This window comes from Perca flavescens, chromosome 19, assembly GCF_004354835.1.
Source record: "Perca flavescens isolate YP-PL-M2 chromosome 19, PFLA_1.0, whole genome shotgun sequence".
Taxonomy (NCBI): domain Eukaryota; kingdom Metazoa; phylum Chordata; class Actinopteri; order Perciformes; family Percidae; genus Perca; species Perca flavescens.
Genome location: NC_041349.1, coordinates 15,832,608 through 15,845,858, shown reverse-complemented (window position 1 = coordinate 15,845,858; position 13,251 = coordinate 15,832,608). Strand labels below are relative to the sequence as shown.

At 40.9% G+C, this 13,251-nt stretch overlaps 1 protein-coding gene across 4 annotated transcripts in view; it reads right to left on the bottom strand.

The window, feature by feature from the left end:
- The window catches only part of pacs1 (phosphofurin acidic cluster sorting protein 1), a 65,880-nt gene that overhangs the window by 9,786 nt on the left and 42,843 nt on the right, over positions 1–13,251 (bottom strand). For 3 of the 4 annotated variants that reach the window (XM_028563994.1, XM_028563997.1, XM_028563996.1), the window contains exons 5-12: positions 11,281–11,425; positions 11,097–11,188; positions 7,379–7,456; positions 5,949–6,008; positions 4,158–4,318; positions 3,222–3,315; positions 575–658; positions 11–132 (exon numbers count right to left, since the gene is read on the bottom strand). In XM_028563994.1, the coding sequence (XP_028419795.1) occupies positions 11–132; positions 575–658; positions 3,222–3,315; positions 4,158–4,318; positions 5,949–6,008; positions 7,379–7,456; positions 11,097–11,188; positions 11,281–11,425 (836 nt within the window). The remainder of the gene's footprint in view (positions 1–10; positions 133–574; positions 659–3,221; positions 3,316–4,157; positions 4,319–5,948; positions 6,009–7,378; positions 7,457–11,096; positions 11,189–11,280; positions 11,426–13,251) is intronic. The other variant, XM_028563995.1, reaches the window with a different exon arrangement.

The following is a 13,251-nucleotide window of genomic DNA, read 5'->3' as shown; positions in this document are numbered from 1 at the left end:
GATTTGTTACCTTGGTGATGGCATGGCCTGAATTTCACTTTTGCTGCTCTTCAGAGGTGTACGGGGTTTCTCTGCTACTGACACCATGATGCAGGGGCCCACCTCAGCAAACAGCTCCTGATCTGTTAGCTCCTACACACACACACACACACACACACACACACACACACACACACACACACACACACACACACACACACACACACACACACACACACAGTCAGAAAAAGGAGATACTGGCAATCCTAAAGCCATCTTCTAGAGACACTTCATCACTTTGCACCCCATTCTTCTGTTCTCTCCGTCTCTCTCAATCTGTCTCACTTACTGCACAGATGGCAGCGAATCCCCCCTCGAAGTGATATTAACAAAGATCCGAAACACCATTAACTCTCTCTACTTCACACACACACACACACACACACACACACACACACACACACACACACACACACACACACACACACACACACACACACACACACACACACACACACACACACACACACACACACACACACACACACACACACACACACACACACACACACACACACACACACACGAGTCTTACCAGTGTGTCGGTCTCAGACAGGGCCTCCTCCAGGTTGCGGCTGCGAGAGTGTTTCATCTTCTCTAAAGCAGGCTGCTCCCCCTGCTGGTAAGACAAGGGAGCAACAGTCAGTCTACAGGCTTAAAGGTCCAGTGGGTAACGTGTTTAGTTGTTCATTATCAAAATCTGTATTGCCCGTTCAAACTTTTTCATGAATATTTACCACCACCACCATCAATTCCAAGTATTAATTTTGGCTTGAAATGTTACATTTGCATGAACTGGGGTGGACGCTCCATATTCATGCGCCATCTTGAAATACGTTAGCCGGTAAGGGACATACAGGACATAGTGCTCCGCCTTTCACGTTTTCGCTGTCACATGATAAACTCACAGGCGCTGCTAATGCTGCTAATGGGTATCGTAGCTTCCCGGCCCCAGCAAGTTTGAAGAAGGAAACATGGAGGATCACACGTATTAAAAATCCAAATTTCAGGAACAGGAGTCTTTTTCTTTGCCCAGAAAAAGCAAAAGGATATTGAAAAGAGCAAGAGACCGGCTTTTTGAAGCGTGAAGGCTACCGTAGCTGTAATACGTACTTTGAACAGCGTGGTGCAAGAGAGTTGATTGCGATATATGATCTCAACGATAGATGGGACAAATTCTAACACATTGGACCTTTAATGAGACTCCACATTTAGTATATAAAACTATAACAACTGAATTTATTATACAGCAACAGGGGAAAAAAACAAACATCCTAACCAATCTAACATTCCAGCAAAATATATGTTTTCTCCGCTACTTTGAGCAATACGCAGTTATTCATTTTCACACTAATAAATGGGATTTAATACTATTTACTGAAATGCAAGCAGTTTTCCACTAAAAACATCTTTTTAGGAAGTGTGCAGACACTAGTCACAACACTACAAGGCTTACATCAGTATTACTATAAAAGAGGGAACTGCAACTGTTTGAATGCAGCCGAGACATCCAGGGAAATCCATTCAGCACGGCGAGATTCAAAACACTTTTTATTGAGCAGATGGCGGCTGTCAAAGACGCTACTGGATTTCTGCTCCACTAAGAAAACGTTTCTAAAATGTTGTATTTGCACACTGTCTCCCTGCATGGCGATTTTCATTGGCTTCACAATTGGGGATGTTTATCTCATCAATGCAGAGCCGCATGCTGTTTTCAAGCTTATGCTGCTTCAATTTGTGGGGCATTGTTACACTGTTTTATGTTACTGTATGCTATTGAGTGCCACATGTAAACTGTGAGTGTGAAGCACTTTGTGAAATTAGTAATTAGGTTAAGACTATGTGAATAAAGTCTATTGTCAACTTATTATAACATTCAAATGACTTCTAAACCACGGGGTGAGGCATGACATGACAACTGCCATGATGCAGAAAAGGTTTAAATGAAATGTAAAAGAAAAAACTACGTTTAGAGAAAGAAAAACAATACAAAAAAAATGCAATCCAACATCTCCAATCAAAACTAATTGGAGGCTAAAACAGAGATAGGTTTGAGAGTTTAAGATCAACAATAACATCACTAATCTAAACCACCTTTTTGGTTTATAATCCCTTAAAATAATCTATTTACTACCACTCATCATAGATTACATATGTTGTAATCAAACAAATAGTGTTTATTACTTACTCAGATTGTTTATATATATATATATATATATATATATATATATATATATATATATATATATATATATATATATATATATATATATAATTTTTATTGGTGCAACAACATTGGTACAAGTTTAAAGTCTGTACAAATCACTGTTTAAAAAATAAATAAATAATTCCTCCCCATATTCCCATTGATCCACCCATCCCCCTCCCAAATGCACAACAACTCACCCCATAAGTACACAAAACAAAAAACAAAAAGCAAACACATGTATGGCAAGAATAGCAATACTATACAGCTGAAAAATAAGTAAATAAATGTCAAAATAAAATAAAGTACAAAAATAAGAGCAAGAATTAAGCAATGACCTAGGTCAGGCTCAGGATATGTTCCACGGTTGTTGTAGAGTTAAAACACACACACACACACACACACACACACACACACACACACACACACACACACACACACACACACACACACACACACACACACACACACACACACACACACACACACACACACACACACACACACACACACACACACACACACACACACACACACACACACACACACACAGTACATAAACCCCCTCTTCAGATGACTCAGCAGCACATGCTCCAGGCAGGTTGTAGATTATCAGGATGCATTTGTGTTCTTTATTTTGAAAAGGCAAGAAGGGAGCGAGTAGAGGAGGACACAGAGCAAAGGCACACACACGCAGCATTCCGATTAACAATACTTTTGGATGTCACAAGGTAAATCGGCTCTATGTAGTCATAGGTTTCTTTTGTATGCAGTTTAAATGAGGTATTGTCTGGAGTCAGTTGCCTTTGGGAACAATAAGGATTTACTGCACTCAGCTCCCAGTGAGACAGAGGAAAAAAAAAAAAAACAGTTCAGGTTTTCCTAAGTGTCACATGAACGCCCCACAGCTCACATAAGTGAAATTACCGCTGATGCTGCAGCTACTGCTTCCTCCTCTTGGATATAAGTTACTCACCGGGCTGAAAGTGTCTCGACCCAAACTGCCTTTGCTGTTCAGGCTGCCGATCTCCGTCTGGGAGCTGGACTGAGACATTCCCTCAAAGAAGGGCCTGAACATACACCGAGACAAACAGAAAACAGATAGAGTCTTTTGTTGTTTTGTCATTTTGACTTGTCATGGTAGGAAAAGCCCAGGGGTCATAATAATGTTAATATGATCAAAACTTAAGAGAACTGGAGCATTGTATTATGAGGATAACATTTATTTATATTGATCCTTTGCTTTTTTAGGTTTCATAGCACTACATTATAACACCATCAAATAGTGCTATTTTGAGTGCTTTGTTATATTTTGAGGAAAAATTGAGGCTGAGATCACAGGAAAGGACTAAAAATAGGTTTGAAGAGCCATTTAAAAATGGTTTATGTGCTACTCTTTGACTCTGTTATTGACCTATTAAGAACAAACCTTTCCAGGGGTCGTAAAAAAAGGTTTATAGATTTTTGACGCATTCAGTTACTCTGACTTAAAAAAATTTAAATGAGGATCACAGGAACCCCCAGCTGTGAGTTACTATAATTTAACTTAAGGAAACTGAAAACTTCCTCAATCTATGCTTGAAAGAAATCATTGGGAATTGGGTTATTTATTATTATTATTTTTGAAAAATATTCTTTATATTCTAAAATTTATGTTTAGGTCAGCTGACCCAATTCTGGTTCATTGAAACCTCAAATAAACTTTAATATTTGACTGCATTGAGCAGTTTTCACCAACAGAGGGGGCTCTGAATTGTCAATGCACAACAGTGAGTCCCATCGGTGTTTGCATTGCCGAGCATGCAGCACCAAAGTGTTTGTAACTAAAGTGGTAGATATGTCCAGGTAGGCGACTATGCTGTGTACTGTAGGTGTGTGATTTGTCATATTACACCTGTGCCTGTGCAGTTACCTTAGCTTAGGTTTGGGTGTGCTGAGGATGCTATCGGTCTCCTCCATCTCCGGCCCGCTGTCGCTGGGGTTGTACATCTCCAGACTGTCGTAGAGCTCATCTAGGTCCTCCTCCACCTCCTGGATCTGCTCCCTCGACACATGCTCCAGGCCAAAACCGACCTAGACGAGACGCAGAGGACACAAGTCAACAACCTGACACAGAGTAAAAACTGGTCCTGCAGCTTTGATCAGTTCTGTTCACACATATAGAAGCTATAAAAAGTGTCAACTTAACAACCTGCACCCCTGAGCAGTAGAGCTGGGCATCGTTCTAAAACCTTCGATACCAATATTGGCTCAGTGACACTGATGACATTTACGCCTTAGGTATTGAAATTTGGAAATTGAATGACGAGGCATTTTTCAACACTCAATACTAAGGAGGCAATTCGGTCGGTGCCTAAAAAGTATCAAATTGGGTACCCAGCCCTAATGAGCAGTAATAACCTCCCTACAGTGGACAGATATGTTGACATGGTCTATATCCTCGACGTTCCACTTCTGGGATTGCTCCGGTGCAGGAAATTCCGCTGGATGCATGTCTTTTCGTCGATGTCAGTTTCCTTCCGCTTTCTTTGTGTTGGAATTCTAAACTCCAGTCGATTTATGAGGACTATGGTTAACTGCTCCTCAGATCTTTGCAGGGTAAATCCAGACAGCTAGCTAGACTATCTGTCCAATCTGAGTTTTCTTTAACACGACAAAAACAACTTTTGAACGTTCCACCTTACCGAGGCTATTTTTCAGCAGCTTGATTAGTTTAAAGAAATGCCAATAAACCAGAGCACGTTTTTCTCCCATCCCGGAATGCTGTGTGGACTAGCCAGACCCTCCTTCGCAGCGCTGTGGAGGGAGGTCTGGCAATGCGAGACTATGTTAATTCCAACAGTAATACTAAACACAGCCAGTTTTCCATGTTGACATCAACATGTACCCACAAGTCTGAGATTTCAGAGGCGGTGAAAAGTAAAAGTAAACGAAGTGAGATGTTTACATGACACAGTGACCTGTTCAACATCAGCTCAGCCAGGATTCTCTCATTAAGTGCAATACACCGTAGCAACACTAACAATGCAGCAATCCTACTCTTTGTTTCATTTAAAACCTGTTTTACCTTAAATGGATTAATCGTAAAGGCACAAGCTCATGTACATATACAGAAATAGCCTAAACAACAATATACAATATGTTTTTATACAAGTTTTCATATAGAAACGTTGAGGATTAGTTTGTTTTTGACTTGGTATACAACAGCAAAAAACAGATAAAAGAAATAAAAGAGATGTGACAGGAGAGGTCGAGAAACTACAGGGAGCACAAAAAAATACTGAACTAATTATATACATCATGATTCAACAAAATGCATAGAAAATAAATGCCAATAAGAAATGTGAACGAACGTAAAATGATGATTAAAAACATATTTATATGCAAAATTAAGGTTAAGACAAACAGGAAAAAAGCAACCACATAAACACGACAATATTCAGACACACAAACAGACTCAGATGCAGGAGTGTGAGCAGTGCGAGATCAAACACTTCAGAAGCACATTAAACACATTTCTGTTCTATTTTTATGTTTAGTGTCTCAGCTGAATCTCAGTTGTTCAGCCACATCACTCCCACACACCTCGCCGTGTCTTCAAAGCCAAAACTGAAATACATTTTGACTTGTCGCAAATACGCTCTGATCCTCGCGTGTGAAGTGGAAGTGTGTGATATCAAAAGGCAAAAGCCAAAACACCTACCTCATCGGTGACTTTAAACCTTTTCAGCAAGGCAACAAACTTCTGCTTGATGTTGGGTTGCTGTGTAAAAAGAAAGAGGACAACATGAAACGCTCAGGAGATGGATGCTCATATTTCTGTGTGTCGCTGTGTGTGTGTGTGTGTGTGTGTGTGTGTGTGTGTGTGTGTGTGTGTATGGCGTAGAAAGAGATGACAAGAGCTTTTCACGCTTGATGACTCAAAAAAGCAGCAGTTAATGGATACACCACCAGGCCATATCATATATCTTGTGTTATTAAACTGGAATATGTAAGAGCGTGCACGTTTATTGAAGTTGTGAGGTTGACACCTACCAAGGGTTGTTTATTTATTGAACAAGCGGAGTTATTTAAAAAGAAAGGTATAGTGCAAGTTAAAATGTATTAATAGTAACTCAGCAGCTTAGGGATTGCGTTTGAAGTTTGACATTTGAAAAAGACTGGAAAACATGTCCATTAGTTAGACTGTATTATTCTATAAAAGGCAGTGGATCTACAGCTGCATGAATTCTTTTCTTTTTTTTTTCCCCCCAACATTGACCTTTTAAGTTGATATGGCAATGGCAGCAGTAATGGAGCAACATAATCAATCATTTGGAGTTGTGTTTTAGCTTTGTTTTTGGTCTCTACCAACTCCTGAAGGAAATATCTGGCTTAGCTTCTAAATGCTCCACTATGTTCACCAGCTAGTCGTTAACCGTGTCCGTCTGCTGTTTGGTGCTTAGCAGGAAGTGCACAGAAGGTTTTACCGCAGCCAAAAATGACCTAAGAGTGAACCAAAACAGTAAAGTTGCGGGCCAGACAGCTAAATAGTAAATCAACAGTTCGTATAGTGTGTGTGCGTGTTATCCACAGGCGGTGATGTTGGAGAGCAGCAGTGACAATCTAATCACACACACACACACACACACACACACACACACACACACACACACACACACACACACACACACACACACACACACACACACACACACACACACACACACACACACACACACACACACTTTTCAAATTGCAATTCCTTTGCAATTCCTTTCTAATTTTCAGGAGTGGTGTAAATCTGTGTTCCGGCTGAGAGAGAGTGTGTGTGTGCGTGCGTGCGTGCTTGTGTGCGTGTCTTGGTTAGATTGTCACTGCTGCTCCCCAGCAGCAGAAAATGGATTTATAGAAAAAATAACAACAGAGGGAGGGAGGGAAAGGAGCAGATGAGGAGGAGAGGTTGAATGAGGTGAGGCAAGAGGCAGATGAGAGGGAAGGTTGGGGAGTCTAGTCGAATCAAATTTATTTGACAGGGCTTTTTCACAAAGCAGGTTTGCTGAAAATTGCTTTTTTAGACAAAACAAGTAGGTCCAGATAGAAAACAGATCGATGGAGTGAGGATGGGTGAGGGGAGAGAGGTGTTTTTCTTACTCTGGTGATGGCGGCATTGGAGGGGAGCTTTCGCCTCGGCTTCTTCTTTCTCACCTCGTCTTCTTCGTCATATAGGTACTGAGAGACAAAAAGGAAAAAGTGGGGAGAGAAGGGAGAGAAAAAGTGGAAAGCAAGAGAGAGAAGGAGAAGAGATTAACTCTGGATAATTAACTTGGGTTTTAAAGAACAATCATTGCTCCGGTGCAGGAAATTCCGCTGGATGAATGTCTTTTCGTCGATGTCAGTTTCCTTCCGCTTTCTTTGTGTTGGAATTCTAAACTCCAGTCGATTTATGAGGACTATGGTTAACTGCTCCTCAGATCTTTGCAGGGTAAATCCAGACAGCTAGCTAGACTATCTGTCCAATCTGAGTTTTCTTTAACACGACAAAAACAACTTTTGAACGTTCCACCTTACCGAGGCTATTTTTCAGCAGCTTGATTAGTTTAAAGAAATGGCAATAAACCAGAGCACGTTTTTCTCCCATCCCGGAATGCTGTGTGGACTGATGAATTTTTCTTACCGTCAACAAATCCCATTAAAAGACCAAAAACAACAATGCATTGATCCCAAAAACAACTTAAGTCTGTGAACTTCTATAGCTGCACTTGGCGACTCTGTATGCTATGTAATTTATTCCACAAACACTGTCCGGGTGTTGCAGATAAGCAATAGTGCAAATGTAGTACGTTAATCCTCAGTTTAAAATAGACCCAAATAAATGCACTATTTATTCTTGTTTCGGTAACGTTAGATAAAAACTTCAGTGCCCGGCTGTTTTGAAAGATTTAAAGGGGTGATAGAATGATTATATAGGGTATTTCACACTGTTCCTGAAGGTCTCCTAATGGGGTATGTAACATTGGTTGGGCTGAAAATGGTCTGGTTGATATTTTATTGGCCCTTATGCTTTTCTTCCAAATATGGTATGCTCATGGTTAAGCGAATCGCCATACACACACACACACACACATTAGAGACGCGTGCTGATTGGTTGAGCAAATCCCCAATACACGCACATTAGAGACGCGACAGAATCTCATATTTCACACACTGCAATGTTTCATTACCAAATTCACTTCTGAAACTTTTTTATGCGAGAAATCAACTATATAAAGCTTAAATATGGGTCGTTTTACGAAAATGTACGGCTAATTGCAACTTTGGTAAGACGTGTCGGACTTTAGGAGCTTCGTTTATCGTTTATCGTTTATTTAAATAACTCAACACATTATGAATATACACATTATAAGATTAACTGGAACCTGTGGAGATTGCTGGCGTAACAAGCTCGCTAACCGCGCTCTCACTCACATACACCGGGCATTTAGCTAGCAGGAAGAGGGAAGCTGCAGGCCCTGGAGCTCTGTCCAGGCAGTGGTGTTTGGTAGTCCATTAACCCACAAAACGGTGACTTTGCGCAGGTATGGAGTGCCGGGGTCTGTGAAGGAAGGCAGGCCAGGCGGCGAGGCAGCTACACAGGCAGCACCGGCCGCTAAACTCCGACACACAGTCGGACAAAAATTGCAATTAGACATCAATTAGACATCAATTTTCACCTCTACATAGTTGATTTCTCGCATAAAAAAAGTCTCAGAAGTGAATTTAATGGTAAAATAGCAGATGAACAATGTATACAATTTCTGAGATCTGCCCGACTTAGAATCAGAAGACTAACTGATCTCAGGTCAGTTGTGTAGCCTATGTAAATGTTGGGGCGTGACAAAGAGAGAGACTAGAGCCAAATGAGGAGGAGCTGCTGAGTTGACGTCAACTAGGCGGCTTGTTGAGATTTGCCCATTTTCAGAGGCATTTTCAAATTGTGAGATTTGCAGAGGAAAGAGGTATCAATAGGATTTAGAGGTTCTATGTATGTCCTAGTTACCCACTAAACCAGGAGTCGTCAACTACATTTTTTTCAAGGGCCAGAATTTTTCTAAGCAGACACTCTGGGGGCCGGACTTTCAAATAAAGAAAATAAAATGAATTTATACCTAATATGCCTATTCTTGTTCGAAATTTCCACTTTCTTACTGAATTAGCCTAATGCTATTTTTTTTTTACATGTATTAGTGTGAGAAAACTCCTAAAAAACATGGAAACTCCATAATGATAACTGGCTCTTTAACTAGAAAATGATCTCAGACTAGGAGGCAGTTCACTGAGGAGTGATGGTTAAAATCTGTGATTACGGAAACATTACTGTAGTATGCAGCGTCCTGATTGGTGGAAAATGCTTGCAGAAAGAAATGGCTGTAGGTAAACATGTCATTGTTAACGACGTGGAAAAGCCCAGCTTTAATGATGAATGACTGATAAGCAGGCTATGCGCTCGTCATGTATGCCTCATTTGCAATGAAAGATGCTGTTGCAAAATAATACAACCAGCATCCTCAAGAATGAAGAACTCGAACATAACGATCGCGTCATTCATATTAAGTATCTGTTAAGTGTCTGTCCACATGTATCTGTTTTGGTCTTATAGGCTACCTCCATAGATTGTCTGCTCTAGCGGAGAGTTTGTTCAGCCAGCAGTGAGGTTTACAAGAATTTGTCCAAATTTGATTCCCTGCAAACTAAGATAAACAGTTAGACTAAAAACTGACAGCTTTTGTTTTAGCTTGTTTTTAAAAATTTGCTATTTGCAGAGAGACCTGTGTTTGCGTAAAATACAGCGCGGTGGACAAGAGTGGACTGAGCAGGTTGAAATATCGCTTTCTACATGTTTATGCCGGTCTACACAGGTGAGTGCATTGATAAGTATTGACTTTTTACTCACAAAGGTTTAGTTGTAGTCTATTTACAGAAAAGAGACTAGCATGAGTTAGAACACAGTCAGTCAGGTGCTGCGTGTTTTAACGTACACACATCTCGGCTCAGCTGTGTGTGTGGAGCTCGGGCATCGCTGTACAGAATCCCAGCATGTGAATAGAGATGCAAATACAGGGGGCTGGGTTTTGCTCTAAATGCTTGAAATGATAAATAACAGAACACATTTTTTCCTTTTTACATTTTGTGAATTCAGGATTATTCTGCGGGCCAGACTAAAAGCTTTGGCAGGCCGGATGTGGCCCGTGGGCCGCCAGTTGACGTTGGCTGCACTAAACTGTCATTATTCAACTATGACGAGGTAAAATTGGTTTTCCATTCTTGCATTAAAAAAAAATGAAACTACATGTTTGTGAGCCATTTTTAAAGGCTTAAATTAACAATTAGTAGAAACCAGGGGCCACATTTAGGTTAGGGAAGTCAGGAAGTTTAGACATACAGCCTAAGGTAATTTCATGATTTTGTCCATTGTTTCTAATGGTTATTATAACCTTGCACCTATCAAAGTACTGCTGAGGTCATGATGACATTGCTACAACAATGAGCGGTCAGACGATTTGGCAGGTTGTAAACAGGCCGACCGATTTCTATTTTGAGGTGAAACCAAAAGTAAATGCCTGAAATGTCGAACTGCGTGTTTTTAAAACCTGGATGACTGCCTTAACCCCTCATGCTTCTTCACCAGTCTAACTTCTTTTTAGCCAATTAATCTCAGATCTCAGTAATTAACTCGGTGGCTATAATGTTATTGCGGTCAGAACTACAAAAGAAAAAGATCCTTATTCCGATTTGCTCTTTTCGCCTTTATTCTTCCGTGTCCCACTGTTCTTGAGGACCCCCCCCCCCCCCACATCACAGAACAAACTTGTTTACACTTTTCCAAACACACCTGTCCATGAATGGGGTCGTCGCTGCCCTCCTGTTCTGACGAGTAGCTCTCTTCCTCCTCTTCGGAGTAGTTGTCGATGTCTGGGGAGCGATCTGGAGAGACAGAGGACGTCCGTGAGGAGAGGAGGACAGACACAGATAGAGAGAGAGCGAGAGAGACACATGTGGTAAGAGGATTTGCTTACCAGACATCTTTGCTTTGGGTCCCTCGTGGTCGATGGGCTGGCTGGATAGTGAGTAGACTCTGATCTCAGCGACGGGCAACGAGGCGTCCTTCAGCTGGCTGTGGAGCCCCAGGACCTGGGCCCCCTCACTGGGGTGCTGCATCACCTGGATGGAGAAAAAAAAACAGCCAATGTTAGAGTTAGGCATTAAATCTGTGCTACATCCAGTGGTGGAAGAAGTATCCTTTACTTAAGTAAAAGTACTAATACCACATTGTTAAAATACTATGTTACAAGTAAAGGTTTCTGCACTGCATTGTTCTATCTATATTTCTGAACAAGCCCCGATGTGGTTTGAATTAACTACTGATTTTAAATGGATTACAATTATTGGACAATTATCGAAAGTAATGAAGATTTCAATCATGGTTCTCTCATAAATTATTTGTTGGGCTTTTCTGCCTTTATCTTGATAATACAGATTAGGCGAGAGAGAGAGAGAGAGGGGGAAGACATGCAGGAAATCGTCACAGGTCGGATTCGAAACCTGGATCTCTGGGTCGAGGCATAAACCTCTAAGTATATGTGCGCCTGCTCTACCCACTGAGCCAACCTGGCCCCGCAGGAACATGATTTAAACGCCATTACAGGAAGAGGTGGATGGGAAGAGACGGATGAAAGAGAATGAAAGAAAGACTGTGTAGACAGAGAGAAATACAGAGAGTCTGGTAAAGGCAGTGAGAGAAGAAATGAGGACAGACGAGGTGAAGAGAGAACAAGAAGAAAAAAAGGAGGCTGAAGGAGATAAACAGAAATAGCAGTCAGGGATTAACAGAACCAGAAGCTGTCACGGGCAACGAAACCGAAAACATCAACATGTGAAGCATACATTTCTCTGTGCTGCTGCAGCAAACGGCAGCATCGCGTCTCCTGTGGGAGTGTTTGTGCCTCTAACTGAGTGACATCTAGCCTCTCTCAGCAGTCTGGTCACACTCGGAGAGTTAATGAAGTCTGAGCATCTTATTATGGAGACAGCCTGAGACACACATTAAAGAGAGACATTTCTGCTGTACATCCGTTCGCTTGGCTGAGGTTCAGCTAAACTGCTTCAGATGCTGCTGTATAAATGCTGCTGGTAGCTCTCCAAAGCTTCCTGCAGCAGCTCATGTTAAGCATTTTCCAGTCCGAAAGACAATTATGCAAATCTGCCGAGGCAAAAATCAAATGCAATGTACATATTTAATGAGGAACACTGATGTAATCGCCAATTTCCCCCATGAAGAGCCTAAATCCACTGATGGTTCATCTTCTGAAACTCTGCCACTGCTTTCTAAAATCCATTACAAAGAGCCCACAGAGTTCAACTATTGCATTGACTAATGTTTTCCATTATGCAGTCCTTTTTTTCTAAAAACATACTTTCATCATGCAGATAATTACAGCATTTAAAATGGGACTTTTTGGACTTTCCATTAATGCAAGGCATTATGTGCAAAATTAGAGGTGGAGCGATCTGAAGTTGTGCAAATGCTAGTGAAATGGACAAACCTGAATGATTCCATGAGTTTACATAATTAAGTCATGTTAGGAAAAAATTCAGTAGAAGTGTTAAATAATGACTGTAAAAGCAGTTTGTAATGTATTTCTGAAGAAAAAGGTGCAGCAAAATTGTCTGGCTACTGAAGACCTTTATGGGTATTGATTGACTGATTGCTAAAAAAAAAACTGCAGTAACAAAACTGCACATGCAATGCGATAAATGAATAAAAGTTTTAGAACCCGTCATTTTAATGTGATCTCAGTCACCTTTACTTCTTGTAAAATAATGTTTCTTTGATGGTGATATCATGGCACACATAAAAGTAACAACCAGTAATAACATGAGCTTTTTTAACAACCTTCCTTCACCAGTGACTTAATGTGAAACATCAAACGTTTCAAAGTGACACAATTATGTGCAGAGTTTGCCCCCCCCCACCCCCGTTTCCTTTT